Raw genomic sequence first — 16863 nt, forward strand, 5'->3', positions numbered from 1 at the left:
AAAATGCATGAATTATTCTAATGACAAGATTTTGATGTACTGTTGTTATGGGGAGGTAGTTGTGATAGATGGCTATGCCAAAGGAGTGAAGCACAGTGGGCTAGATTGTGAAAATTGTACTCATGTAATTGAGTGCTTATATGCACCCAAACCACTGGATTATTTGTATAACCTATTCATCTGTGGTCAGCATTTTGGATATTTTGAATAGCATCTTGCTACAAAAAAATGTTCAGCTAGATCTAGCTATAAATTCCTTACTAGTCTCTCAGCCATTTTTATAATTTTTGCTAATGATATTGAATAATATTTAATGAATGTTCAAGCTCTTTTTTGGGGGATCCAATTGGAAGTTTCATGAGATATTCTGGATGCAAGGAAAAGGATTAACTTGATAAGCATAAAGGGAAGAGAGTGAAAGCATTGTGGAGCTCTGTGTTTCCATTTTAGGATGCTACCCAAAATCCTTTCTCAACCCTACCACCCAGTACTATTACAAAGCAGAGGAGATATCTGTGTACATTAAAGCTGAGTTTGAACTTACTTAAAATAGTAGGAAACATTAATTTACATCATGTAGTTTATGTACTTTGTCGTCTTTACGCTAATTGAAGTTCATCTGAGATGAACATGAATAACTTCATTAGCTGGAACTGAGTATTTTTTCTTTTTCTTCACTATCTACAAGTTGCTCTTACTGTGAAGTGTGAGCAAATGTAATAGAAAGCGAAAGCAGACCAGAATATAAATAGGAAATAGGCTGTGAGATGAGTAGAAATTTGCTCTAAATACACACTCATGTTCAGTTAGATTCACTAACCTGTTTTATATGGTACTCACAGAAAATTGCTGGTAGGCAAGGTGGAAAAGAAGGTGATATTTCTAAATGTCTCTGTTAAAATATGAAAGGTATAGGACACACCATCATAGCTCCTATGATAATAACGAATCTTTTTGCTACCTGCCTATACAATTAGCAGTTGTAAAGTAATCCATTAATTAAATGACCATGCAGTAGATTAAGGGAAGGCTTCGGGGAGCATCTTGTTAGATAAATAATGTTATGTCTGTATTATTTTCTAACCTATTTTCCTATACCAAATGAGTTTTTAAAGGGGAGGGAGAAAATCATTGAGTTTGCTGGTAAATGCATACAGAACATCTAGACATAATGTGCTGAAATACAAAGCCTATCTGACATGGACCTGAATTCCTCTAGAGCGCCAATAGACAGATTTCTTATTATGCTTTGTCTTGTCTTCAGTGTCAGTGACAAGATTTTTCTCCCACTGAAATCTAATTACTAGCAGAACTAGGAGGATTTCAGCTGGTACTGTATCTACAGTGTTGTTAAGAAGGAGAAGGAGGGAGAGAAAAAAGACACTTAAGAAATATTTGAAGGAAGATCAAATAATTTTTAGTGATTAGTGAGGCAACAAAATTAAATATTTCTAATGAGAGGATTACTTAACGGTCCTAACTTGTGATGTCTTTTACCTTAGGTGTGCAGAAGGCTATTTTGGACAACCTCTAGTACCAGGGGGATCATGCCAACCATGCCAGTGTAATGACAACCTTGACTTCTCCGTTCCTGGCAGCTGTGACAGCTTGTCTGGTGCTTGCCTGATATGTAAGCCAGGTACAACAGGCCAATATTGTGAGAGGTGTGCTGATGGATATTTTGGCGATGCTCTTGATGCAAGGAACTGTCAACGTAAGTCATGAACTTTTACTGCTTCTGACAGAATTGATCTATTCTATATCTGTGTTCCTGAGAGGAAGAATGCACCTCTGTATGCGTGCACAGAAGAAATGATATGGTATACTTACACTTCTAATAATACTGCTTTACCTGCATCTGCATTTGGAAAGGGAGATTTCAAAATAAATAGAAGGAAGAACCTATTACAAAGCTTCCTGCTGTAGTTGAAGCAGTAATGAAGCAGACATGGAACAAACTTAGGAGAACGGAGTGCTGCATGGATGCAAAAGGTTATACTAAATGTCAAATCTACAAAAATAAATACAAATAAATAGAAATGCTCTAAGTCAGCGAAATCTCGTTAACTAGTGAGATTGGTGCTGAAAGGAGGGGGGAAAGATAGGAGGGAAGGGAGGAGGGAAGGATATTTCAGTTACTGTAGGGTCCAAATCTGGCAAAACTTGGGACTTCCTTCCCACCCGCATGACATCAGTAAGTGTTGGAAGCCGCTGGCTCTTACAGGACACGATTATCCCCTCTCCTGCAAGGTTGAGCCTACTAGGTCCTGTTGAATTTTCGAAGGTGCTGTGGAGAAGGATTCCTGGCACTGCAACAAGCTACCATTTCTCAGTGAAGTGGTACCATGTTGTTAAAGTATAAGCCCCGGTTCCAGAGTCAGCTTTCCACACTGTGATCACAAGAAATCATGGAGCACATGTAGGAGCAGGAGGTTTTGCTTCTGTAGGAGGCAGTATCTCCCACTGAGTCCTAGCTGGCAAAATTCAGAACACAGCTATTAAGCAGAACAAGTGCTTTTAGCTTAAAAACATCCACATATGCTTCCACCTCATTCTGAGGAAAGGAATAAAACAGATTATAAGATCTCCTGAAAGAGCAGAGTATTTTATTTCACTGTCACTAGGATTTAATTCTCTTCTTTCATCGGAATAAATGCAGAGCCACTCTATTGAGTACAAAGGTTTAATATCAGGATAAAATTATGCCAGTAAAGATCAGTAATAAGCACTGTCTTATTGCTGTGTGTGTAGGAACACAGGGACTACTTCTTGCAGGGTATGTTGCAAGCACAGAAATCTGATCCACTGGCATCCATCTCCAAGATTTGCTCTACTAGTGGGTTGCAGTTTGATACTCAGAATTCGAGGTAACATTGGACCACCTAAGACTAGATGGGAGCCACAGAGATGCAGAACATAGCCAGGTTTCTCAGCTAAAGCTAATGATATAGCACTGATATAGGTAAAATGGTAGACGGCCATGGATACACATGCCTGTGTAAATGCTTTCTGTAGCTACATAATACAGTGCTGGATAAAAGTTGGACAATCTCTGCACTAGTTAATAATTTATGACGAATGATGTCATATAAGTTAGGGTGTTAAGTGCGTAATGTGATTTAAAAAGCAGTGCATTTCAAAAATCATAGTTTCCAGTAGCTTGTCACCATTCCTGAGGCATCGACAGGGCTGTTACTTTGAACATTTCTACAGCAGCGGCAGCTGCATGGGAGAGATGTAATATGAGGAGAGTTCAGAAAGCATACAATTAAAAATAAAAAGTATTAAAAATAAATACATATTTAATGTAGAATTACAGGCTTTGCTTTTGTTGTTAGTATCACTGACAAAGAGAGCCCTATAATGTATTCATAGCCTTGTGCTCACAGTTACCTTGCATTCATCTACTCTCTGCCTTTCATGTGGGTTTTCTTTTTTTGCATATGATTTTCTTATTTCCTTTGCCGACTTTCATGAAGTTTGCCCTGCAGCTACAATATCAGAGGGACTGTGCCTTTACTTTGTTGTTTTCAATTTCATTCCTTATTAAAAAGCCAAATCCAAGAGTATTGCAAAGCATGAATTTTGCTCTCAAATTATTGTTTGAAATGTTCCTTGCTCTTTCTCAGTACAGTGCCATCGTCATGTGCATTAACCATTTCAAATGACAGTACAACTTTATATCACCATAGCATTTCTGAATTTCTTGGTGTATCTGTACAAAAATAATAAATCTAAGAGCATGGAGCAAATGTCCTAGGCTTATTTGATTTGATTCTTGTAGGTTGTTTTTTTGGTGTGAAACAGCACAGTGTGCTGAAGCAAATAGCTAGAGGTTGTGCTGATGGTAGTAGAGCTAGGTGACATGAGATAAATTAAAGGAAATATCCAAGTGTGTTTATGTGCCAGTGCATAGGTACAACTATGGAGGGGAATAAGTGTGTAGGTTGATTATAAATACAGACTCATAAATATTTATACAAATCAAGAGAGAATAAGACGGGTCTTAACCAGTGTCATTTTGGGAGAGAGTAAGACAAATTTCTTTGTAATGTATTATAAGAATATATAACAATTATGTTAAGAATATATGATATGTCATTTGGAGTAATATATAATATTAAACTCAGTTTATAAAAACAGTATTTTTTATTATTCTTGTGATTTCATATTCCCGATAAGTGAAAAGGTTCAAAATAGAAAGGCTTAGGTTTTTGAGGTCTGTATAAAAAGGTTGGTGAAATACTAGCTGTTAATTTGCATTGATAATTGTGTTTTTGTGTGTTTGGGCTTACACATCATCTTTCACTGTTGACCATTGTAATTAGGAGGAGACTCTAAATGTGTATATGTAATAGTCATTGCTGTGCACAGTTTGTATTATCAGTAGTTTTAAAACATAAATATTATGGTAGTTGGTAAGGAATAGGGCTGCATGCAGGATGAAAGAGGTGAACATCATTACCAGGCTGAGAAGAGAGCCCAAAATATTTCTATTTATTTCTTTTTAGTTTATTGTATGTTTATCTTTGTTATTATATTGTTGTTATGTGCTCTCAAAGATATGAGATATCTTTTTGCAAATATTTGAGAAATAAGGTCGTGAACAGACTGGCAAGCCATAAAGTCACCTTCATTCAAAAGAAGTAGCTTGTGCAGAATACCTCAAAAGTGGGGGGAAAACCAGAAAAAAGATCCTTTCAAGTCACAGTATAGTAAGTCCAATGAAGTTATGAGGAATATCCTTTTGTAATAGTCTCTATATAGAAAAAAAACATAACTGCTTTGTCTCTAGTGGCACCTTGTGACATGCAAGTATGTGACCACCATGTGTTAACTGTTGAGGCTCTCAAGTGTTTCTTAAAATGAAGTTGTCAGGTTAAGAAAAAGACCAACACATGTCAGGGCACTGCAAGAAGGGAAAATCTGGATTGCAGCCTGTTTCACAAAGTAGATTAGTAATAAATATAGGGATGTGGATTCATTCCCCTCTGGGGAAAAAAAGGACACACAGGAACTAGTTCCTGCTTATGGAATTGGTGCCTGTACAGTCAGAGTTGCTATGACACACGGTCGCATCCCTCCTTTCCATATTTTGAGTGCTGAAGGGATTTTTCTAATCTCTGCATGCCAAAAGAATTGTGTTCAAAGGGCATAAAGGGTGATAGAAGGCTTCCCAAATATTTCTCTTCTCCCAAAACTTGAGCATTTAGGAGCCAAAAGCAGTGTGGTTTTTTTGTTTCTTTCTTCCCTTCCCTTCCCTTCCCTTCCCTTCCCTTCCCTTCCCTTCCCTTCCCTTCCCTTCCCTTCCCTTCCCTTCCCTTCCCTTCCCTTCCCTTCCCTTCCCTTCCCTTCCCTTCCCTTCCCTTCCCTTCCCTTCCCTTCCCTTCCCTTCCCTTCCCTTCCCTTCCCTTCCCTCCCCCTTCCCCTCCCCCTCCCCCTTCCCCTCCCCCTTCCCCTCCCCCTTCCCCTCCCCCTTCCCCTCCCCCTTCCCCTCCCCCTTCCCCTCCCCCTTCCCCTCCCCCTTCCCCTTCCCCTTCCCCTTCCCCTTCCCCTTCCCCTTCCCCTTCCCCTTTCCCCCTTAACAAACAGCAGTTCCTTCTCACTGCTGTTTTAAATCCTTAGACAAGTTCTGTGACAAGTTAGGCTGGTCAGTTGGGTTACATTTCCTCTGCAAGCTCTGATGCTGTTGCAGTGGCAGAGGTACTGGTCAGGTATCGGAGCAGGTAACGCTCAGTCTCTTTTTCAGCTGTACTCCAGGGTCCTGCCTGTGACAGAGAGCCCAGGGTTTGAGTGAGGATGTTACTGCTCCATAACCAGGCACCTGGAGGCAACCTTCTTCTCATTCCTTCTCTTCCTACCCAGCACGTGGACATGGGCTGAACTCCTGTGGAGCAGGACCAGCCGATGCAGCAGTAACATTCCCATCTACCATAGCTAAATCCCATACAGACCCTGTGGAAGAGTCCATGCCCCTTTTTTCCTCAGTGCCACTGTGCCCACTGCAAGTTTTGGGACAGTGACCTGGCTGTCCTGAGACTGAGAGCACCCCTTGTTCCGCACCACCCCATTTGCCCTGAAATTTAGCGTGTAAAGGCAAAGTTGTTACTCTTCTGAAACCTTCTTACTTCTTCATTACACACTCAGTAATGTTCTCTAAACATCCTCTTTTGATCTGAGAGGTGCATAGAAAACAGGTTGTTTTATGAAGTCAAAGCAAAAATTCTCAGGGCAATAATTTGGAGCACAATTCCACGTTACTGTGAGTAGGTTTATTGTCACAGTATGGGAGTGAAGCCTTCCTGCTTTCCTCAGACCTGCTTTCTTGGGTTCCTCAGGGTGGCAAAAGCTGCATGGTAGACATTTGGCTATTAGTTAGCTTCAGTAGCATATGTGTTCCGGAAATACATTAACAGCTCCTCCTTATTTGTCTGTAGCCTGCCACTGCCACATCAATGGATCCATCTCGGAGATCTGTGACTCCAAGACAGGCCAGTGCAAGTGTAAAGCCAACGTGATCGGTCGCCGGTGTGACATGTGCAAGGTGAGTGATGAGGAGTGATGCTTTGTTTAAGTTTGCTTCCCTGCTTGACATAACCAAGTACAGTCTGGTTTTGGATTTCTTTTCTTTTTTGTTGATTTTCTTAAGGATAAGAACTGATAGGAATTGTTCTTATGTACAGAGAGAAAGATTAAAAAAAAAAAGTCTGTTTTTAAAACGTTTTTCAAAGCTTTTTTAGAACAAAACACAGAACAAAAGTAAATCTCCTTTTGTATGCTATGAATATATTTTAAGCCTCACTATACATATAAGTACATTTTTATGTATGGTATGTACATTTCATATTTTGAATGTTTGATATAAATAAATTAGTTAAAAGTATTGCAGCTCTGGGGAAAAATCTCTCCATGAAAAAAGTTGCAAAATATCTGATAGCATCTGGTATTCAAAAAAGCAGAAAGCTCGTTTACTCCTGCTGTGAATATTATGCTTTTACTTTTTTCTTTTTTTTCTCAGGGGTTCTTTTTGTATTGTCCAAATACTGCATATTTTTTGGTGAAAATGCCTTTTGCCTTGATGTTGTTTTGCTGTCACATAAATCACTGCAAAAAGAAAAATGTTTTTCATGAATTTTCACAGAGACATTTCTTTAGGTTGCTAAGGAATATTTTATAAGTGGCTGTATGATTCTCTGTTTCGGTGTGAGGACTTATGGATTAGGCCTTGCCCTCAGAACACCCTATGCACATATTTATATGCATATTTAAAGCACATACATACATTTGTACATATACACAATATTTGTGTAAAAACCACAAGGATAATTTTCACCCTTTAAGCTGCATAATTTTTGACGTGGTTTGCCAGGGGAGAACATTCTCTTCTGGCATCTCTTTTGATACCAAATCATTGGTATCAATGGAATTTGCCACACATACTATAACGTACATATACAATATATCAAACTTGTTAATATAATATTGGCTGTTGCTTGGAATTAATCTTTGTTTACTATTGCCTTTATTCCTGTACTCTTTTATTTGGTGTAGTTTCATTGCCTGCACTTTCTAACAGTGTTTACTTTCCATTCTTAAAGCCCAGCTACTTCTGGGCCCCAGAAAAGCTGTTTTGTATGCCCTGTGGCTGCAGTGCGTTAGGATCCATGTCACTGCAGTGTGATATGTCAGGAAGATGTATCTGCAAATCAGGATTCATGGGCAAACGCTGTGAAATCAGCAGACAGGTGCCTAAATTGAAAGAAAATGCACGAAGCAGTCAGCAGATCCGAGTCCCCCCTCGCAGATGGGGCTTCAGCAGTGCCAGTGGGTGCCCACGGGGTGCTTACCGGCCTGCTACTCCGGTAATCAGAAACTGTGTGCATTGCATGGGCTGAGACCTCATATTTGCTTGTGGTGTGTGGGTTGTTTGTTTGTTTGTTTGTTTCTCCCTTTAAATAAATGTGCTACAATACATTAACTTATCAAGGAACACACAGGCACAGAAAACAGGCTGCTGTTCAGGGTACTTTCCCACATCCAGGGCTTGGCATAGTGCAAACAGCAATATAGGCCAAAGTCAAATACCAGAATGAGTCCAAAAGCAGCACGATCAACAATAGTATGCATAGAATGTATGGGTGATGTACATACATCAGTGAAATCAGTGGGATATTCATGGCCTTCAGTAGAGCAAAACTTCCTCCTCTAATGATTCAAGAACCAAAGTTACAAGTTCATGAGAAGAATCAGCCCCAGAGGCAAAGTGTTAAGATCTTGAAATATCGAACGTGACAAGTTTAAAGTTCTCACTTGTGAATATGAACAGTTTGAGACATTTTTTATTTTTAACCAGGCCAAGTTCACATTACTTGAATACAATTCCCAAAATAATAGAAGTATTCATTGTTTATCACTTATCATTATTGTTTATCACATACCAGTAAAGAAACTCTTTTACATCCTAACATGATGTAATTATGATACAACTGCTTCTAACTGAGCAGTTTTAAGTATGTGGTTTTTTTGTTTGTTTTTCTTTTTTCTCCCCTGCTACCAAAGACATCTTGTTTGAAAAATACCTGGCAGTGTTTTGTCTTCCTCAGTCAGGCTTCAGGATTCATGCCTTCTTTGCTTGTATGGATTCCTTTGGAGAATGTGAGCTTTTACCTATTTAACATAAATTACATAACTGTATTGCCCGCACAAATACTCAACATACACTGGTGCAGGGACACAATATAATACAATACTCAGAAAATGTATTGTGTTTCTTTGTTGTCATCCAGGATCTTATCCATTGTTCAGTAGATGTGATTCTCAAGAGTTTCTGTGTATAAACAAGCTTTGCTGAGGGCTCAACGTGGAGACTTATCTTGGGGGTCTGCATGACTGATCAAAATGTTTTTCACTGTGCAGAGCTCATCACAGAATACAACCCAGCATGCTAGTGATCTTTTCTTCCTTCATGCAGTGTGGAGTGCTAGTGTATTGGACTGTTTTTCTGTTTTTCACCCTTATAAACAGAATTTATTAGATCCTATCAAACTTTCTATTGAGAGCTGAGCTGCATGCTGTGCATTGTTTGCTTCACTGTATTAATCTGATTGTCTGTCCTGAGGTTTTTGCATATTCGCAGTTCTGAAATTTTCTTCATGTGTAGAAGAAATCTTTAGAGATAGTCTGTAGATTTAATTGAACATTGGAGTTTAATTACATGAATTCGAGTATTCCTTTCTCTCTGATACACTGTGTTTTGTCATGCCGAAGCATGTAATTGGCAAAACATTTCATTATAGAACTTGGAAATGAAGATCAGGGCTATTCCTCATTATGTGTATAATCAGGCATTTGCTTAGTTCCATATGAGTCTTCAGGCCAAATTCTGGCTGTATGTGGTATGTGTGGTCCTGTATTCTGATGCATGTTGGTCAATTCTCTATGGGAATGTGGAACCTCAATATTAATCTCAGAGCTCAGGTTTGAGAACTTTTATGTGGAAACCTGCTGAATTCTCTGGGATTTCACCTATACAGGAAATTACGTGTTCAACTGTGGAAGCAAATCCATGGAAAATGTAAGTCTGTACAGTGCAAACTTGAAAAAAATTGTACAGATCTAGACTAGGTAGAAACCAAACAGCACGTGTCTGGGTCACACAGTAGTACATGGTAAAGGTAATTATCTTCCATTTCAGTCCATTCATATTCATTAGCATTCATTTAATTTATTTTTTAATATCTCATTTTTAACATTTTACTTTCCTAGCAAACTTTCTGATAGATTTTTGCTATTGAATGTTTTAATATCAAATTCAGGTTAAGCTAGTAACAGGATTTAGATTTCAGTATTCTCTGAGAATCATCATACTTGTGAGAAAAAAAAAAAAGTAGAAAACTAATCCCATTTCAAATCACACTAGCTCAAGACTGAATTCAAAAATAAATAAGTAAATATCAAGTACAGTGTGCTCTTAGGGGCCTCAGTAATAACCATACAGTCTGTAGGTTAGAAGCTTCATGAGGAAGTCCATACTGCAGTATATACATAAAGATGTCTTCCCTTCTTTACAAGTATACTTTTCTGCATTCCACTATTGGAGTTAACAGGGAAGTTTATTACTATAATTGATGACATCTGCTGTGGTTCTGAAGGAACTTTATAATAGTGAATGCAAGAAAAAAAAAAAGTCAAAGAATGAAAATAGTAAGAAGAGAAAAAGAGGGTCATTATCCCAGTCTTACACTTACGCCAAAGACAGTTTTTATCTCAAAAATAAGCAATTCCCATTACTTGCTTGTAATGCAAACAAATGCATTCTATCCACATTCTTCTGAAGTTATTCCTAAGAATTATTCAGAAGAAACACCCTCGAGTTACAGAATACTGTATATGGCCATTGCCTATGGTCAAAGGAGATAGAGAGTCTCTAAACAAGTAGAGTTTGGTTGAATCAATGTCAATTAATAGCTAAGAATTTGATTTCATTCTCTTAGAAATTAACTCTACCTAACATAATCTTACAAGCCAAACACCAATGTATGGCTCCATCATTTCATTTAGGTTAAGTGAAAAGTGTCTGAAAGCCAGTCTGAAGACCATACATAAACACCTTCTTGTTGAAATCATACTTAAGGAAACAGCCTCATAGGAGGTGTGTTGCCTATGGAACTTTCATTATAACATTAGGTAACATTCTGAAATTTTTATTCTTTTTCATCTGCGTAGGGCATATAGCACCCTTACCCCCTGTTTTACTCCTATAACTCTATTTGTTAAGAATAGCATTTCAGTGTTCAAGAGGAAAAAATCACCCTGGTCTCCGTGCACCCTGAGCTTTTTCTCTTTTCTCCCATGTACTAATTGCTCTTCCTTTCTCGGTGGCAGCCTGGAACATTTGGCTTACAGTCTTCAAGGGGATGTGTTCCCTGCAACTGCAACTCATTTGGTTCCAAGTCCTTTGACTGCAATGGAGATGGGCAGTGTTATTGCCAGCCAGGAGTGACAGGAAAGAAGTGTGACCGCTGTGCTCATGGATTTTACAACTTCGAAGAAGGAGGCTGTACTCGTATGTAAATTCTTTTTGGCCAATTGAAGATTTATTTATTTATTTATTTATTTTCTTACTAAGTTGACCGGTTTTGGATTACTTGACAAATTTCCTGGCAGGTAGGCATTTTCATAAACAGCCTTGTAAATCAGTCAATTGGCAAGGAGTATGATTGGCAAAAAGAAAAAATCGAAGCTATTCCTGCTATTTTAAGGTCAGTTTATGGCTAATCTGTTATAGACACCTATGTCTAGAAGGAATAGGGGTGTCTTTTTCTCCAAGTACTTTCTGCCCAAAAAGTTCCTCTAATTTAGTTATGGCAAGGATATCATAGAAGGCTGATTAAGGTGCTTGCAAACCCATGTCAGGTTGAAGGGATGTGAATAGAGATCTTTTCCAACCTGACTGATTCTATGATTCTAGTTTTATCCCAAACTTTTTCACTGTCCTTACAAGGTTGATCCTTTTTTATTAAATTTCTGTACAGTAATATTTAGGGTATTGCTTACTTGTATACTTTTTGTGTACAACAAGATTTTCAGATAAAAACCTTTACTACGTCTATTGTGTAAGCACGGGAGAAGTGTGCTCTTCCAGATGCTGAAATTCTAGCATTAGACATTAAATATTTCCAGCCACTTCTTTACATTTGTGTTTGTTCTTTTGGAAATAAGGTCAAACACTGAAACAAACACTTTCTGTCCTTAAAGCAATACAGACTGCTAGATCAAAAAGAATCTAACCCCTAGGTCTCCTCACAGAGAAATACTTAATCTTTGCTGTATTTTTAATGTCTCATAGACTCGTTTAGGTCTGATCGCAGGAATTGTAGATATTTATCTAGGGAAGTTGGCTGCTGGGATGACAGAGTGGTGGTGATGGCCCCACAATGCATTCCTTGCTGATGGCTGAGTGCTGACAAGCCAAGGACATCGCTGCTGTCATTCTTCAGGCCAAAGCAGTGGTGTTCTTTCCAGAACCAGTAATCACCACCCCCAGTACCCTAGTCCTCCTCGTTTTCCTTCAGGCAAGCAGCAGAAGCAGCAAGCCTAGCTCTCTGCCTTTTCTTACTACCTTTTTTTATGGAAGAAACTTCTAGGCCTTGAGACCAAAACTGTGCAGCAACATTCAATTTCAGCTGTAAAGCTGATAAACCTTGAGCCATGCTGGTTTACAGATCAGAACTAAAAACATTACTCTATGGTATTGTCTGCCATGAGAGGGAAGGGCTAAGAAAATGTTTACCATGTTGTAAAGTTCAACATGGTACCATGGAAAAGGGAAGGATTGGTTCACAGGCTCGCTGAGGCACTAAAAGAGCTTGAAATAAATTGCAAATGATATCTGCAGTCCTAAGCATCTTAGCACATAAATGGAGAGGGAGGAAAAAAAAAAAACCACACAACTATAGATGATCTTAATGATTACTCTCTTATTCTAATATTTCACAGTTTAAAAGCACATCACTATTGTGAAATATTACAGAATGTTAATTTCATACAGTTGGGGAAGGGAAATAAGAGGGCAATTAACAAGATCTCACATTAAGATTTTAACTGCTCGTTTAGCAAACATGAAAAGACCAAGTTTAAGGAACAGTGATGACATGGGAAAGTAGTGTAAATCCAAATAATATTTTAAATAAAAATGTATCTGCCTGTGGTCATCAGGTATTCTAAATAACCTCAACAGCTAAATATGCTAAAGAAAATTAGATTTTTAGAAATTCCAAAGTAACTACAACAGATGGAGAGGAATTCTGTTTTCAAAATGCTGTTTGTTCCTCATTTATTTATAGTAGACCTTTTATGTATTCCTTCAAATGACAAAAAAAAAAGGAATTAAATTATGAATCACAGAGAAAATGAGAAATTTAATGAAAGTATAGCAAATCATGCTAAGAAGAAACTGCGCAAAAATGAATACTAGAGTGACAGTTAAGTATCGAATAAAATATTATACCTCTTTTATCTAGCTTTTATCCAACAGAAATATAAGTTGATTTTTGTGCAATAAAAATCATAGTTTAAAACAAAACAAAAATTTTAAGAATCATCAGTTAGTGTTGACATTCTGGCAGTAAAGATACAAGAGAAATTCCTATTTCACTGTTGCTTGCAGCAAATGTTTTGTATTTTTTTCCATATTATTTTCTTTTAATGAGGATTACAAAAAAAAAAAAAAAACTATTGCTGTATCACCCCCGCCCCCCTCCACCCCCCTATACCTTCTGAACCAATTTTGGCTAAGAACTGAAAGTCCTTAGAAGTCAAATCCAAAAGCCTCAGTCTCTCAATGAGAGATGTATTCCTGTAACATCTGCAAGCCACATTGTGTCAAAAGATTCTATGTAACATGTTTTCACATCTTGTTCTGGCAAGACTGAGGCAAAACTTTACATCTTCTTTGCATTAGTTACCTCATTTTGGAAACATTGGTGGGGAAAAATGAAGATCAGTTCTTTTTTGAAATATAGATGTATGGGTTCCATCTTTGCCCCTCTCTCATTATCTACCTTTACTTTAAAATAGAATAGAATAGTTCAGTTGGAAGGGATCTACAAAGATCATCTGGCCTGACCACTCCAGGGCTAACCAAAAGTTAAAGCATGTTATTGAGGGCATTATCCAAATGTCTCTTGAACACTGACATCATGGGACAACACTGATGCATGGGGCATCAAACTATTTTGTACCATAAAAGCGATGAACACAAATGCAGACCTCAGCAGTGGAGCATTATATTCCACTGTCCTGTAACCATACTAAGGGACAGATTAGTTCTCAGAGAGTGACAAGTTGCTTATGATGCTTTTGCTCTGATCTCAGAGGTAATGTTCAGGGTGGGTATGCAAATAAATATGCACCAGTTCTGCTCCTCAAAACAACTCGGTGTCTTGTGCTCCGTAACTAGTCACTTGTATACTTTGAATCTGCATTTGTCACCAATGAATTGTTCACTTAATAAATGCTTTAATATCAAAGGACACTTTTGGAACCACTTCCAAACCCAAATCATTTTAATTGAATAAAATCTACAAAGAATTCCAGTTTCCTTTGAAGACATTGTTGTCCCCCTGACAGAGCTGTAGCACGTTCATGGTGCTTAGAAAAAGAATCCTTGATTTTATCATACATCCCACTGATTTATTTCTGCTTGTGTACAGCCTTTTCCTAACTGTGTACTTGAGTATGAAAGCTGTATTTAAATCTGTGAGGAACAGTTGTTACACAGATGTGAGAGGCAGAGACCAGAGAATGTATAAACAGAGAGCATGAGGACAGGGCATGTGCTCATTATTCAGTTGTTTTCTGGTTACTGGGAGAAAGTACCCTGCCTACTTCCAGTGTTCCCGGTTCCATTTCACATTTTAATACGTTGCTCACACAATCTGCCTCTTCCTCCAAATCCCTCTCTCACAAATTTGTTGCAGAAAGAAAATGAATCAAGCTAAAGAGTTTCTCTAAGACCCAAATGATTAGGACAATCAGAACAGAACAAGTTTGGCTGCAATGAATCTTAATTCAGAGGTGCCCATGTACTGCAGGAAGTGTTGGTGGGAAGAGGATACAGAATGATGTAGTCCGAAAAAAGGAATAAGCTGCTAAAAAGAAACTGACACCACCTTTCTCCCCTATACGAAAAATCTGTTTGCAGCAGCAAAAATTTCAGGAAGTGGGCTCAGAGTGGTGCGAGAGGTGGCATAACGTGCAGGTTCCTTGTGCAGAGGGCCCAGAGGCAGTCAGGTTGCCTCTTGCACAAGACAGCATGGCCTGGAAATCACAGAATCACAGAATTCTAGGGGTTGGCAGGGACCTCAAGAGATCATTGGGTCCTACCAGCAGTGCTCAGGTGGCTATGTCACGGGAGTGCACAATGTCAGATGGGTCTGCAGTTCTGCAGTCAGGGCCTTTCTTTTTCATACACTGTTCTCTTTGTAGTTCCTTCAAACTCAGTTAGCTCAGCTGCACTGCTTCTGGTTTTAGTTTCTCTGGGTTTACCCTGCCTGTCTATCTCTGCAGATAACTGGGAGTTCACTGTACAGTACAGGCTGTGGTGGAATGATCCTAACCATGTTACAGCCTGTTTTCCAGATGTCACGTAAAGGGGTAACTTTCACTCTGCTCTATTTTTTTTCTGTCTCCCATGAAGCCTGCGACTGTTCACGTTTCGGTAATAACTGCGATCCTGTCAGTGGCCGCTGTATCTGCCCTCCCAATACCATTGGAGAGATGTGTGACAAGTGCGCGCCAAATCACTGGGGCCACAACATTGTCCGTGGTTGCAAGGTGAGTGGATCTCTATTTTCTCTCTGTGTGTCACCTCTTTCCCATTGGGTTAATACAGTAGTTTGTAGCTGGGACACAGTTTTAGGTTTGTACATCATTGTTTGTCTCTGTATTGCAAGTTCTGGTGTCAGTCAGACTGTGGTGTGAGTGTCAGTGATCTTTTGCTGAGTGCAACAGACTCCCTCTTTCAGGTATGCAGCCTGTAACACCAAACACCTTGTTTGTACTGTACTGCTGTCATGCTGAGTCTGTGTCCTGCTCAAGCCTGATTTCTGTTGTTTTAGCTGTGTTTAACATGATTGAGGAGATTACCAAAATATTATACAAGGCAGAGACGTATAGCTTCAGGTAACTGACATTGTCTTCACAGAATAAATTTACTTTTGCCCTAGTTGTGATGTCAGTGGGAATTTATACTTGAATTTTACTTGGGAAGGACTTCAACTTATGCATAAGAGACAGTGAAGAGAGAAGAAAAGAAACAGCAACTTTAGCTGTAAAATGTGTTTTCTTCCTATTTCTTTAAAAGGAAAATAAGCCTTTTCATTAGCCTGTAAATCCTTCTTACTCCAGTGTTCAACCGAGTTTTGAAAAAGTCTGAAGGGGTGGGAAGAAGGGACAAGAAATAGAAAAACAATGATAGTGTGTCAAAGAGGCCATGAAAGCTATTGATAACATCATACTCCTGAGTTAAGGGGAACAGTATTCAGTTAAGGTTGAAAACTAGTGACAATGAATGTTGGGTTAAGTTCAAATGCCTTCTCTCTGCCTTTCTTATTGATGACGAGGTATTTATAGTACTGCTGCAATTACTCCAAAAAACTGTCTTGTCTGAACATGGCTATTAATGCACTTTCTTAAAAGCCTGTTTGTCACGTAGCTCAGGTTGCAAATTAATTATCAAGAACATTTTCTTTTCTATGTGTATAGAAAACTCCTCTTGTGAAACCTCTGCTGTGCCGCTGTGATATAGACTCTTGGCTTCTGAAGCCAGCCTAATGAGGTTGAAGACCTCTGTTTGAGCTCTGGAGTATATTCTCCGATTGTCTTTTATGTGAGCACATTAGTATGGCAGTTCCATGGCACCATCTAAATTAATAATGATCTATCAGCCCACATCTCTTTCAGTATGTTGCAGCTAATTTCTGCAAAGTGAGATGTGAATCTCCTGCTCACACTCTTTGTAGAAGATTTCCAGAGCTGTTGTAAATCAGGAGGATAGAGAGCTTTACATAAAACTGCTTGCTTGCAAAACACACATAACAACTGATTGTAATTTAGGTTTTGATATTGCACACTGAATTATTTCAGTGTATGGTGAACAATTTGCTTTCTAAGCTTTATGTTCAAATGTATCTTGTAGAATAAGGTTCTTTCTGTCACAAGGTTTTATTTCTTAGGTTAGGTAGTTGTCTGGCAGTCTAACATTTAACCAGTAGTTAAACAGTTTCTCTTGCATTCAGTAAAAATTGAATTCGAATATTTCCTGTATATAATCACCTTCTTTATAAATGGTCTTTTCAGAGC

The 16863-nt window shown here is 38.6% G+C and overlaps 1 protein-coding gene across 4 annotated transcripts in view; it reads left to right on the top strand.

The window, feature by feature from the left end:
• The window catches only part of LAMA2 (laminin subunit alpha 2), a 379619-nt gene that overhangs the window by 235357 nt on the left and 127399 nt on the right, over positions 1-16863 (top strand). For all 4 annotated transcript variants that reach the window (XM_083831898.1, XM_083831897.1, XM_083831896.1 and 1 more), the window contains exons 19-22: positions 1503-1714; positions 6438-6544; positions 10885-11065; positions 15200-15336. In XM_083831898.1, the coding sequence (XP_083688024.1) occupies positions 1503-1714; positions 6438-6544; positions 10885-11065; positions 15200-15336 (637 nt within the window). The remainder of the gene's footprint in view (positions 1-1502; positions 1715-6437; positions 6545-10884; positions 11066-15199; positions 15337-16863) is intronic.

This window comes from Anser anser, assembly GCF_964211835.1.
Source record: "Anser anser genome assembly, chromosome: 3".
Taxonomy (NCBI): domain Eukaryota; kingdom Metazoa; phylum Chordata; class Aves; order Anseriformes; family Anatidae; genus Anser; species Anser anser.